The sequence below is a fragment of the Mus caroli genome, chromosome 11 (genome assembly GCF_900094665.2).
Source record: "Mus caroli chromosome 11, CAROLI_EIJ_v1.1, whole genome shotgun sequence".
NCBI classification, from domain to species: domain Eukaryota; kingdom Metazoa; phylum Chordata; class Mammalia; order Rodentia; family Muridae; genus Mus; species Mus caroli.
Window position 1 is genome coordinate 80,308,772 of NC_034580.1, and position 13,304 is coordinate 80,322,075.

Consider the following 13,304-nt stretch of genomic DNA (forward strand, 5'->3'; position numbering starts at 1 on the left):
AAAAAAAAAAAAAACTCATTGCAAATGTAACAAAGACTGACATTCAGGGGCCTAACAAGTCCAACCCTAACAGAAATGTTAAAAGACATAAAACAATGTCTGCATTGTTCAGTAGGATCCTACTAAGTACAATCATATGCTTAGCCTACTAGTTTGAGAACACTTAGCATCAATGCAATGCAAACTATGGAGTCAATACTGAGAGCCTTGTCTCATATTTGAGACAGGGGCCCAAGAGGACACTACAAACATGTTGTAGATTAAGGATTCTATCATATTCTTACTCTATCCACGTTTGTTTAAAAATAAAGAAGTATTAAATCCACAGATTTGTACACGTTTACACAGTTAACTCATTAGATAGTGGGATAAGTCTAAATAGCATTGGCATCATTTATTACAATAAGCTTTTTAAAAAGACAGTTATGATTTTATTAATTCTATACTTGGCTTTCCCCCTTTTTCCCTGACATACACCTTAAAATTCTTGAGCTCTATAAAATGTCTGTGTGACAACTCACAGCCACTGGGTAACTTCACTAATGTTGACTACAGTATTAGTAACTGATAGTAACAATTAATTTTAAGCTCCTCTGCCAAACACTGGAGAAGAAAGGAGGCTGAAGGCTACATTCATCACCAATGGCCATGTAATCAATCATGGCTATATAATGAAACAGAATATAATGAAACGTTTGTAAAAATTCAAAAGGGGATGTGTAGCTGGCCTTTGGCAACCTTGTAGGTACTTTTGCCCACCCTTTATTTTACCCCCCCTCTCACTTCACCCATTTTACACTCCCCATCACTAGATAGAAGAGAAAGAAGGATAGAAAGGAAGGGAAAGAGATCCCCGAATAAAGTCAGGGTTGAGAAAGGGGGCAATGCTTTCATTAGACTACTTTCTGATGATTGGGGGTGTTGAGCTCCTTGGGGCAAATTTGACCTTTGCTGTCAGGATATCTGATTTCTTTTTCTTGTTTCTTTTTTATGATGACTATTAACAAACAGCAACCAACAATAACCAACAACCCACCATGCTGCTTGGGTCCTAGCATTTATCTACCCTCTGAAAAGTCCCCAGAATTCCAAACATCACATAATCACAGAAACTATCTGCAGGGGGCAAACCACACCTCTACTAGAATGTGGAACAAATCATAGCCAGCTGCTGTGTACAGTGTAAAGCAGCCCCACATCACCATATCTGAGATAAAATGAAAACATATTCCCAAAACATTTTTGTATTTTTCAAAGAAATCGAAACTCCAATACTGTCACTATAAGGGTGGTTGAGAGATGACTCAGCACCTATCTCTCATTCTATTTAGCTTCCTTATAGCACTAATCACTACCTAATACATATGCTATTACCAATAATTTTAAGGAACAGGTAGCCAAACACTTATCGTTCCCTTCAGCAAAACAGGAATGTCTAAATAAGCCTTATTTAAATGTGAAACATTATATTTTCTCTGAAAAAAAGAACAGAATATTAATGCACTTGCTATCTTTGTGAAAAATCCATTACTTTGATTTGCACAGACTTTTTTCCTGATCATTAACTTTTTGTTACCAGAAAGAAACAATGTATAGCCCAATTTATGCTAAAACACTATTACAGCAAATTCAAGTAAGTATAACAGAGCCAAAAATATAGGAAGTCTATCCTTTAGCACCTAACACATGGAAACACTAGATAGATCTAATGTGGTATTACACCTATTATCTCTGCAGGGGCCCGAGTCCGCAATGGTATCAGTGTACCTGTGTGGGAGAGAGAGTGTAGCATTAAGTATAAACAAGTAATAGTCTTTATAGTTGAACTGAGGATTTTCTCTCTTTTTTCTAAGTTTTATTATTATTAAATTATGCACATGTATGAGTATGTGCATATGAGGGCAGATGCCCCAAAGAGCAATTGCCAGATTGACTGCACCTGTGAAGTTGTGAACCACTTCAATTGGGTGCTGAAAATCAAACTAGGGTCCTCTGGAAGAGTAACATGAACTCTTAGCCACTGAGCAGTCTCTTTGGTCCTAGGATCAAGAACTTTCTAATCCATAAACATAGGCATACTAGGAAGCATGAACTCTTAAATTTCACTTTATCTGACAGATTTTCCTAATTATCTTAAAAAGCAATACCCAACTGACTTCTCCCCATCAATACCCAGTTCCCTTATTCTAGTTTATTTTCCTATAGGGCTACTAGATAATACAAGTATTCTTTATTGAACACATCACATAAAGACTTGAAACAATCATTAAATAAAAAAATACCAATAACACTCTGTATATAAGCATCCATATAGCCACATTTATCACAAAGTGTTAACACTTCATCAACACAAAGAAACAAAATATAAATCTTTAAGTGTACCTCTGAGAAACACTTCCTGAGTGTATCTGGGACTTTACCATCCACCACATGGAGCATTCTCTCCATTTCTTCCCGTACAACATAGCTCCCGGATTCACTTGAAAAAAGACTAAAAATATCTGAGAAAGAGAAAAATAAATTAATCTTCACATCAAGTACAGTTCAGTTAAAGAGAAGAGAAAGCCACAATTCATTGCACTTCATGAGTACACTTTGTTATTGTTGTTGTCATCTTCACTGACCTCTTCCTCCTCCTGAGACGGTCTTGCTCTGCAATCTTGGTTGGGCTAGAACTATATAACCCAATCTGGTCTTAAAATTCACAAAACTCGTGCCTCAGTCTCCTGAGAGCTGTGATTCCATGCCGTCTGTTTATCTTCAAAATAATTGTGTGGTATTTTTCATACATGAGGTTAGACCAGGAGAAATGTGATCTGGATCTCTCCCTCCCTCCCTCCCCTCCCCTTTTTAGTTTTTTCAAGACAAGATTTCTCTGTGTAGCCCTGGCTGTCCTGGAACTCACTCTATGACCAGGCTGGTTTCTAGCCTCCATCTCAAGAGATCTCCCTGCCTCTGCCTCCAGATTGCTGGGATAAAAGGTTTGCACCACCACCCCTATGGCCAGGATCTCTTAAAAAATGTGATGAGTATATAAATAAATGTAATCAGTCTAGATTTGTCAAAATCTAGAAAAAGATGTGTGTCAGAAACTCTACTTCTAAACAATTCCATCTTAACATTTGTTTTATTTTTATTGTGTTCTGTGTGTTGTTGTTGTTGTTTTAAATTAGGTCTCACTATAAAGCCCAGACTGGCCTCTGCTCAGCCATTCTCCTGCATCTGCTTCCCCAGTGCTGTAATGACAGCATGTGTCACCATATGTGGTTCCATTTTGCTGTGTTTGTGTGTTTCTGAGACAAGACCTCACTATGTAGTCCTGGCTGTCCTGGAACTCATGATATAGACCAGGCTGGCTTCAGATTCATAGATATCCACCTGCCTCTGCTTCTGCCTCCCACTGCTGGAATTAAAGGTATGGACCACCAAACATAGCCAGATTTTTTTTTAAGTTAACAGCCTTAGTGATATAGGCCACATTCTGAAAAATTCATCTTTTAAAAACACTTATCTTAGTACAGTTTAGTAATTTTTAGTATATGTACATGGCTGTACAATAGTTACCACTAATTTCAGACCATTTTCATCAACCTAAAAATAAATTTCAAATCTACTAACAATACAGCTGAGTGGCAAAGCACTGTCAATCTCCAGTACCACAGAAAGGGGAAAGCAAAACATAAACCCAAACTCTCATACTCACCAGGAGCTACTCATTCTCCATTTCCCTGTCCACCAAATATGACAGTCTCATCTACTATATTCTGCCTCTTTTGGTTTGCTTATTCTAGAAACATCACATAACTATAATCATAATGTGTGGCCCACTCTAAATAGCACCTATTATTCAGTAATATATACACATATGTTTTAAAAATATTTGTTTTTATTTATGTGTATATGTGTAGGTAGGTACCTACAGAGGCTAGAAGAGAATGTTAGATCCCCTGGAACTATAGTTATAGGCAGCTGTAAGCCTCATGACATGGGTGTTGGAAATTAAACGCAGGTCCTCTGGAAGAGCTAGATATACATGCTCTTAACTGCTGAACCAACTCTCCAGCCCCTCAAGTAAAATATTTTTAAGGCTTCTCTATGTTTGACCATGGATCAGTACCTTGCTTCCTTTCCTTCTACAGTAAGGTTTATTGTGCAAAAACTGACATTTATCAATCCAGATAGGCCCTGAGTTTAATTCCCAGAATGGAAAAGTACGTAAATACCAAAAAAAAAAAAAAAAAAAAAAAAAAAAAAACTAAAGTGGTTGCACTGTCATTTTACACTTTCAACAGCATAGATCAAGGGCTAGAATTTTTATAAATATTTGTTAGTACAGTTATTACATTTAATTAAAAATATGATATGGTATCACAATAGTTTTAGTTCACTTTGGTGACTAGCTTATATTGTCAACTGTTTACTGGTCACTTTGTATCTTTGGAGAAAAAGCCATTAGAATTTCCATATTTTGAGGTTGATTATTCTACACATGTGATACTATTATCATGTGAGATAAAAGAACTTACATTTTGCTTTCTCTTCATCTTTGCCTCTTGTAAGGAGGACGAGTCCAACTATTAAGTTATTGAAATGCAGCCCTTTGGATGTTCCACCAAAAGAACAGTAAATCACCTGAAGAAATAACAAGAGAAAGCCAGCCTTAGAGATGTTTCAGTTACCAAGAACATGAGGTGTCATTATCCTTAACTAAACTGACCTTGTCTCCACCTCCAGACAATACTGATTAATTTTAGTGAGACAATGATTTTCTGTAGGCATGTTACTGTGCCCTGTATAGTTATTCAAATGCTGATTTCTGTGCCCCCATATCTGGCTGCAATCTTTATTTTGAGAATCATCTGTCTCAATGTAGTTTAAACATTGCTCCCCAATTCTTACCTGGTTGCTGCTTTGAGGCTGATCTGCTAATTACTTAACAGGGGAGAGAACAAGGCTGTTTCAAAACCAAAAAGGAGTAGGAAGACTTGGCATGGTGGTGTGGGCCTATGATCTCAGCTGCTTGGTATAAATTCATGATATTGCTTCAGAAAATATTGTTTTCTGACTAAACTTTAAATTATCTTTTAAAGCACCTGACTAAAAGTCAACAGGCCTTGGTGTGTGTGTGTGTGTGTGTGTGTGTGTGTGTGTGTGTGTGTGTGTATCTTAACTGATAAAGCACCAGACTGACATGTGCAAGGCACTGGCTCAATCCCTAACATTGAAGGAAAAGTAAATAGTCAATGGCATCAAGTTAATGTTTTTAGTACTTTATGTAATTTTCAAGAGAATGCTTTTCCATTTGAATTTTTAGTGAACATCTACAAAACCTTTTTCTAGGCAATCTTTTGAAAATATTAATCTATTAAATTCAATTTCTCACAGCAAATTTGGCAGTATTTTGGGGACAAGGGACTGAGGTACATATTTTATACACCAAAGCAGACCTGGCCTCCAGGTTCTCCCAGCATCCCTCAGTCTCTACCCAGCATACCCTGCCCCCCACTCTGAACTTTCCAGCCCAGGGGTTGGGCTGCCCTTCCCCCAGAGGTTCTTCCCTATATAATCCAGACATTTTGCACTCTCACACGCTCCCTCCCTCCTCTCCCTCTCTCTTCCCTTCTCTGTGAACATGCCTCTTCTCTCTTTCTTTCTCCATCCCCCCACTCCCCTCAGTCCTTGGGACCAGTGAACTTGATAGACTAAACGCAGATTCCCAATAGACCTGCCTTTAATATAATCTAAGTTTCTCCCTCACTCAGGTTGAATTAACCAGAGCAGTGGTCATGAAGAAGCCTAGTCCTCTGCTGAATGGGTAGGAATTTGGGACAAAACGCAAAAATGTTATGAAAAGAACTGTTTGTATCCATAAGGGGTTAGATAAAAACTGAAAGCTAGCAGGTAATTGTCTGTGGATTTGGAGGAAGGAAAGGAAATGGAAAATCTATGTGATTATATTATAATCTCAAAAAAAAGGAAGTAATAAAAGAGAAAAACCTAACAGTCAACAGGGTAGTGGTGGCACATGCCTTTAATCCCAGCACTTTGGTGGCAAAAGCAGGGGGATCTTTGAGTTTGAGGCCAGCCTGGTCTAAAGAGAGAGTACCAGGACAGCTAGTGCTACACAGAGAAACCCTATCTCAAAAACAAAAATAAACCACACACTCACACACACATACACACACTGATCATTAGGGGAAAAAAGTATTGCCTACCAGTTATTCCCCAACACTAAGAAGGATGGCTCAGGCAGCACATGAAGACTTGAGGACATCTTGGGCCCTGTGACCATTGAGACCCTTTCCCCAGTAGAACTGTTCCAGTGAAAGGGACCCCACCTTGTGGTTTTAGAGCAGCACAAAACTAAACATAAAGCCCAGATTCCACTGCAGAGGCCTCAGAGACATCAAAACAGTATAAGAGCAATAAACAGTCATCTCCAAGGGGACCACAACAATCCATGAGAAAGGTGACATTGGATCTTGAAGAACTGTAACTGATCCTTCATTGGCAACCTGCCTCATGAGATAAACAAATCAAAACTTAAGGATTTCTTTAAAACTTATGGGAATATGGTAGAAATTACTCATTTTTAAAGCTTTGTTGTATTTGATAATGCTAAGGATCTCTATGAGTTTAAGGGTGACCAGATCTTGGCCTGAGTATTTAGCCAGTCAGATCTATGTAGAGAGACCTTATCTTAGAAAACACACACACACAACTAGAGTACAGTAAGAACAGTAAAAAATTAGCTGGGCAGTGGATTCACACACCCTTAGTCCTAGCACTCAGGCAGCAGAGGCAGGTAGATCCCTAAGTTTGAGGCCAGCCTGGTATATGGAGTGAGTTCCAGAACAGCAAGAGATACAAAGAGAAACCCTATTTCTGAAAGAAAAAAAAAGTTAAAAACGAAGACAAGATTTTAAAACTTTCATAATTTTGATTTTTTTGTGTGTGTGCTTGCTGTAAGTATGTGTAAATGTGTAAAAAGACTAAAGAGAGACATTAGGTGGCATGTTCTGCTACCCTTTTTCCCTGAAGAAGGATCTCTCACTGAACCTGGAGCTAGGTTGATGGCCAGAAATCACCTTCTCTCCTCCCTGAAGGCTCACATGCTGCCATATCTGCCTTTGTTGTTGTTTTGGGTTGTTTGTTTGTTTGTTTGTTTTACAAGACAAGGGTTTCTCTGTGTAGCCCTGGCTGTCCTGGAACTCAGAAATCCCCCAAATGCTGAGATTAAAGGCGTGTGCCACCACTGCCCGGCTTTTTTTTTTTTTTTAAAGGGGAAAAATAACTCCCCCCAAAAAAACAAAATAAAAAACCACGGCACTGGGTTTGAATTCTGGTCCTTGTGCTTGCACATCAAGCTTTCTTACCATCTCTCTTGTCCTTGTACATTTTAAAGAAGGAATATTTTATCAAAAATCATATCTTACCTATGGATTCATAAAAAGCAATAAAAGCATCATAGTCAGTTCAATTAGGAAAGAAAACAATAGGTTCTTGGATATTAACCTCAAATTCCAAAGAATTTTATAATATTATCTTCAAATAAAAAATTCTGATTATGGACTTATATAAACAGAATTAAAATATTGAGGTTTAACATAAAAATCAGAGTCTTGACCATTTGGTTAGAGTTTTGTTTTTCAGGACAGCTCAGAGTTATATTGACACTAATGCAGAAAGGCTGCTCTCTGTTTTGGGTGGTGGTGGTTACTGACAAGGCTATTATTGGCTACTCTACACAAACTGATGGTAAGGCCCTATTACTGAAGATGACACTTACATATTTCACTGAACATTAAGAAGTTGAGATGGTACCTAACTAGAGTCTTTACCCCTACTGGTGAGAGTTCTCCAGAGCAGAAAGGTAATACCAGCTATGCAACAAATCCTCCATGTACAAGTGACTATTGGTGGAATACTGGCCCAGACATTGAGGGAGTAACCAACCACTGTCTGATTGGATCTAAGAGCCACTACAGACGGAAACAACATCTGACACTGCTCAGGTGGCAGTAACCTGAAACTAGATAGGCTGTGGACCTAGGGGAAAATCAAATACTATTTCTGTCCTAAAGGTACATAACAATGACACCTAATGACATTCTGCTATATACATAGATCACTGTCTCACTGAGCCATCATCAGAGAAGCTTCCTGCTGCAATATATGGAAACTAATACAGAAACTTACAGTTGGACAATGTGCAGAGATTGAGAGATCTTGTAAGACTCAGTCCTAAATGAGATGTCATTATCAAAACTTTCAGGGCTCAAAGAAGTCTGCAAAAAAGGAGGCTGGAAAGATTGTAATAGACAGAGGAGATGGATGATAAAAAGAAAACAGTATCTTGCAGAGAAAACAAAATTGATGTACATATGAACTCAGACTTTGGCAGTTAGCCAAAAGGTACCCATAGGATGCCCCCCCCCAGACATGTGCATAGAAACTAAAAGACTATGCATATGGCCTGCACAGATCCAAAACCAGATGGGGGTCCCAGCACTGAGATGGGGAAGCAGATACAAGCTTCCATTCCCAAACAAGAAGCTATGAGAGTTTGCAAGTTAGCAACTGCTTGCAAAGGAAAAATTAGTTTCTTCAAGGGAAACTCACCAGGTATACAAACAATAATTTTATAAGAGCAGGCCCTATGTCCTTTAGTAGACAACCAACACAATGTGAACACAAAGGTATTTTTAGAGGGTTTTTTGGACTGTTTGTCTCATGATGCTTTGTTTGGGTATTCTCCCTCCCTTCCTTCCTCCCACTTTACTGGTCCTTTGCTCATAAACTAGTTGTAGATTTTATGTTCTTATGGGCTTTGTTTTTTGAGACAGTTTCTCTGTGTAGCGTTGGCTGTCCTAGAACTCACTGTGTAGACCAGGATGGCCTTGAATTCAGAGATCTGCCTGCCTCTGCCTCTCAAATGCTGAGATTAATGAAATGTGTGCCACCACCACTCAGCTGCCTGTTTGTTCTCCTAGTACGGATAAGCAAGCATAGAATGTGAAGAGTGGGAGGGTGTAGAGGATCTGGAAGGAGATGAGGAGGGAAAACTATGATCAGAATATATTGTACAAAAAAAAAATCTATTTTCAATAAAAAATGAAATGGAGAAAACATTATCTTTATTTTATTAACTCTTAAATACTCTTAATCATACATAATAAATACCTTCAGAAAGGAATCTAGATTTCTTACAATTGAAGTGACATCACATTTTCTAGCTCAATTATTGATTGTACTATAAGTCACTGCTATAAAACTGATTAAACACGAGTAGGGTCCACCAGGAGAGGTAAGTTGCATGCTATTCCCAGACCTCCATTGTATGAAGCGCAAGGCTGTCCCTGCTTCCCCCTAGGAGGCCTGGGGCTGGGGGAAGGAGGAAGGGACCAGGGGTGGGGGTATCCAGCTTAGAACTCTTGCCCAGTTGGATCTACCTGGGGTACAGTCAGCAGAGGTTTACCAGGCTGTCCCCTGACCTCCATCTTTTGGCCCATGGCTTTCCCTGCTTACCAGAGGAAGCCTGTGATGACATCCAGCTTACACCTCTTCCTCCACCAATCCCCAGCCAGTCATGTCTACATGGGGCACCGCCAGCAGAATTGAGTTTCGTGCTGTCGCTAGACTTCCATTTTCTGGCCCATGGCTCTCCCTGCCATCCAGAGAAGCCTTGTGGAACCCCAGGAGCGTCCTGCTTCTCCAAGGAAGCCTGTGGGGGCTCTAGAAGCATCCACCTTAGACCCCTAACCAGCCAATCCCCTACCCACCGGGTCCACCTGGGGTACAACCAGCAAATGTGAGCATTGTCCTGTTTCCTGAGATCCAGATTCTACCTGCCTCCCTGAGGAGTCTTGCTGGCATCAGGAACATCCAGCCATCACCAGAGACAACCAGATGGCTAAAGGACAGTTAAGAACACAATCAACAAGAGCCAGGGCAATATGGCACTACCAGAGACCAGCTATCCTGCTACAGCAAGCCCTGGATATCCTAACACAGCTGAAGCACAAAAAAATGACCACCTTACATTCAATCTTATAGAGATGACAGAGGCCTTTAAAGAGGAAATTAATAAATCTTGTAAAGAAATACAAGAAGAGGCTGGAGAGATGGCTCAGTGGTTAAGAGCACTGTCTGCTCTTCCAGAGTCCTGACTTCAATCCCCAGCAACCACATGGTGGCTCACAACCATCTATAATGTGATCTGATGCCCCTGTCTAGCATGCAGGTGTACATTTAGATAGAACACTCATATACATAAAATAAATAAATCTTTAAATAAAAGAAATGCAGGAAAATACAATCAAATAGGTGAAGGAAATGAATAAAACTGTCCAAGAACTGAATATGGAAATAGAAGCAATAAAGAAAACATAAACTGAGGGAATCCTGGACATGGACAACCTAGGGACGAGAACAGGAACTACAGGTGCAAGCATCACCAACAGAATACAGAAGATGGAAGAATCTCAGGCATAGAAGATCCGAGAGAAGAAATCATTACATCAGTCAAAGAAAATGCTGAATCTAAAAAGTTCATGACACAAAACATCCAAGAAATCTAGGACACTATGAAAAGACCAAACCTAAGAATAATAGGAAGAGAAGATTCCCAGCTACAAGGCCCAGAAAAGTATTTACAATAAAATCATAGATGAAAATTTCCCCAACCTTAAGAGATGCCTATATACATAAAAAGAAGCTTATAGAACACCAAACAGATTAGACCAGAAAAGAAAATCCTCCCACTACATAATAATCAAAACATTGTATGACAGAACAAAGAAAGAAAATTTAAAAATTCTAAGGGAAAAGAGCCTAGTAACATATTTAGGCAGACCTATCAGAATTGCGCCTGACTTCTCAACAAAGACTCTAAAAGCCAGAGGGCCTGGGCAGATGTCTTGCAGACTCTAAGAGACCACAGATGTCAGGCCAGACTACTATACCCAGCAAAACTTTCAATCACCATAGATGGAGAAAACAAGATATTGGATGACAAAACAAAATGTAAACAGTCTCTATCCAGAGATCCAGTCCTACAGAAGACACTATAAGGAAAACTACTACCCAAGTAGGCTGTCTACACTCAATAAAACAAAGAAAGTAAATAACCTGACACCAGCAAACTAAAGGAAGGAAAGGGGATGGACATTCCATCTCTGTCTCCATCTCCCTCTCCCTCTCCTTCTCCCTCTCCCCTCCCCTTTCCCTCTCTCTCTCCCACTACCAACACTAAAATAACAGGAACTAACAACTGCTGGTCATTAATATCTCTCAACATCAATGGACTCAATCTCAACTCAATGGACTCACATAATTCTCAACAGAGGAATCTCTAATAGCAGAGAACCCTTCAATGTCTTTAGTCATTAGGGAAATACAAATGAAAACAACTCTGAGTATACATCAGAATGGCTGAGAAATAAAACTCAAGAAACAGCATATGCTGAGGAGGATGTGGAGCAAAGAGAACACTCCTCCATTGCTGGTGGGAGCTCAAACTAGTACAACCACTTTGGAAATCAATTTGGCAGTTTCTTAGAACATTGTGAATAGTTCTATCCCAAGACCCAGCTATACCACTCCTGGGCATATACCCAAAACATGCCCCCACCACCACCACAAGGACACTTGCTCAACTATGTTCATAGCAACTTTATTCATAACAGCCAGAAACTAGAAACAACCTAGATGTCCCCTCAACTTAAGAATAGATAAAGAAAATGTGGTAATCTACAGAATTGAATATTACTTGGCTATTTAAAAAAATGAAATCATGAATTTGCAGGCAAATCGATGGAACTAGAAAATATCATCCTGAGTGAGGCAACCCAGATCCAGAAAGATACTCACTTATAAATAGACATTATCCATAAAGTATAGGATAACCATGCTACAATCCACAGACCCAAAGAAACTAAGTAATAAGCTAGGCCCAGGGGAGGATGCATGAATCTTAATTAAAAGGGGAAATAAAATAGACATCAGAGGTAGATGGCGTGAGAGAACTAGGGATTGGGGTTGGGAAACCAGGAATGGGAATCAGGTGTGGTGAAAGAAAGGGAAGGTGGGAAAGGGCTGGGAGAGAGAAAAGAAATTGGTGGGGGGCATCTATGGGACTAGCCAGAGGCCTGGGATTGGGGAGCTTCAGGGAGTCTATGGGGGTGACCTAGCTGAGACTCCTAGCAGTTGGGGATACGAAAACTGAAGTGGCCACCTCTATAACCAGGCAGGACTTCCGGTCAAGGGAGGGGTACATCAATCCACCCACAAACCTAAGACCCCCAAATCTGTCCTGCCTAGAAGATGTGCAGGATAAAGATGGAGCAGAGATTGAGGGAATGGCTAACCAATGACTGGCCCAACCCCTGAAACTATTAATATTAATCTCCTATGCTTGCAGACAGGAGCCTAACATAAGTATCTCTTGTGAGGTTACATCCAGCAGCAAATGGAAACACATGCAAAGACTTATAGCCAAACATCAGGTGGAGCTCAGGGAGTTTTGTGAGAGAATTGAGGATGGAATGGATTTCGGGAACTGGAGGGGCTGAGAACACCACAAGAAGACCTACAGAGTCACCTAACCTGGGCCCATGGGGCTCAGAGAAACTGAACCACCGACCAAAGAGCATGCTGGTGCTAGACCTAGGCCCCCTTCACATTTGTTGCAGATAAGCAGCTTGGTCTTCATGTGGGTCCCCTAACAATTAGAGCAGGGGCTTGGCTCTAATTCTGTTAACTTCCTTCCATTGGATCTCTTTCTCCTATCTGGACTGCCTGGTCAGGCCTCAGTGGGAGAAGATGTACTTAGTCCTGCTGCAACTTGATGTCCTAGAGTACCGATGGGGGGGCTTCCTCTTCTCTGAGGAGAAATGGATGGAATTTGTTAAGAGAGGCACTAGGAGGTGAGGAGGGAGGGGGGCTTCAATTGGGATGTAGGTAAGTGGATAAGAAATAATTGGAAAACAAAAAGATTTGAAGTGGAAACTTCCAGTTTCTTTCGAAAGCTATGTCAAATGATGGTTTGCTGGGGCACACAAGGGAAAGGATATCTTGCTAAAGCAAACAGGTGAAAGAATGTTTTCCTAAAGCAGACGCAGGTAAAAAGAATGTTTATGTTTTGATATAGAAAACATGTGAAAAGACCTGGGATGAAGGAGTACAAATATGACCCCACAGACAGTGGGAGACAAGTACTGAGTTTTGGTTTGGTTTGCTCCGCCTCGCTATTCTTCCCCAAAGACATGCATGTATTGGCTTGCCTTACATAGCATTGTTGAGCT

General features: G+C 40.1%; 1 protein-coding gene across 4 annotated transcripts in view; it reads right to left on the reverse strand.

Annotated features, from left to right (window-relative positions):
• Positions 1–13,304, reverse strand: part of Usp32 (ubiquitin specific peptidase 32) — a 135,039-nt gene that overhangs the window by 76,927 nt on the left and 44,808 nt on the right. For all 4 annotated transcript variants that reach the window (XM_021175609.2, XM_029483333.1, XM_029483332.1 and 1 more), the window contains exons 3-4: positions 4,527–4,632; positions 2,383–2,501 (exon numbers count right to left, since the gene is read on the reverse strand). In XM_021175609.2, coding sequence (XP_021031268.1) covers positions 2,383–2,501; positions 4,527–4,632 — 225 coding nt within the window. The remainder of the gene's footprint in view (positions 1–2,382; positions 2,502–4,526; positions 4,633–13,304) is intronic.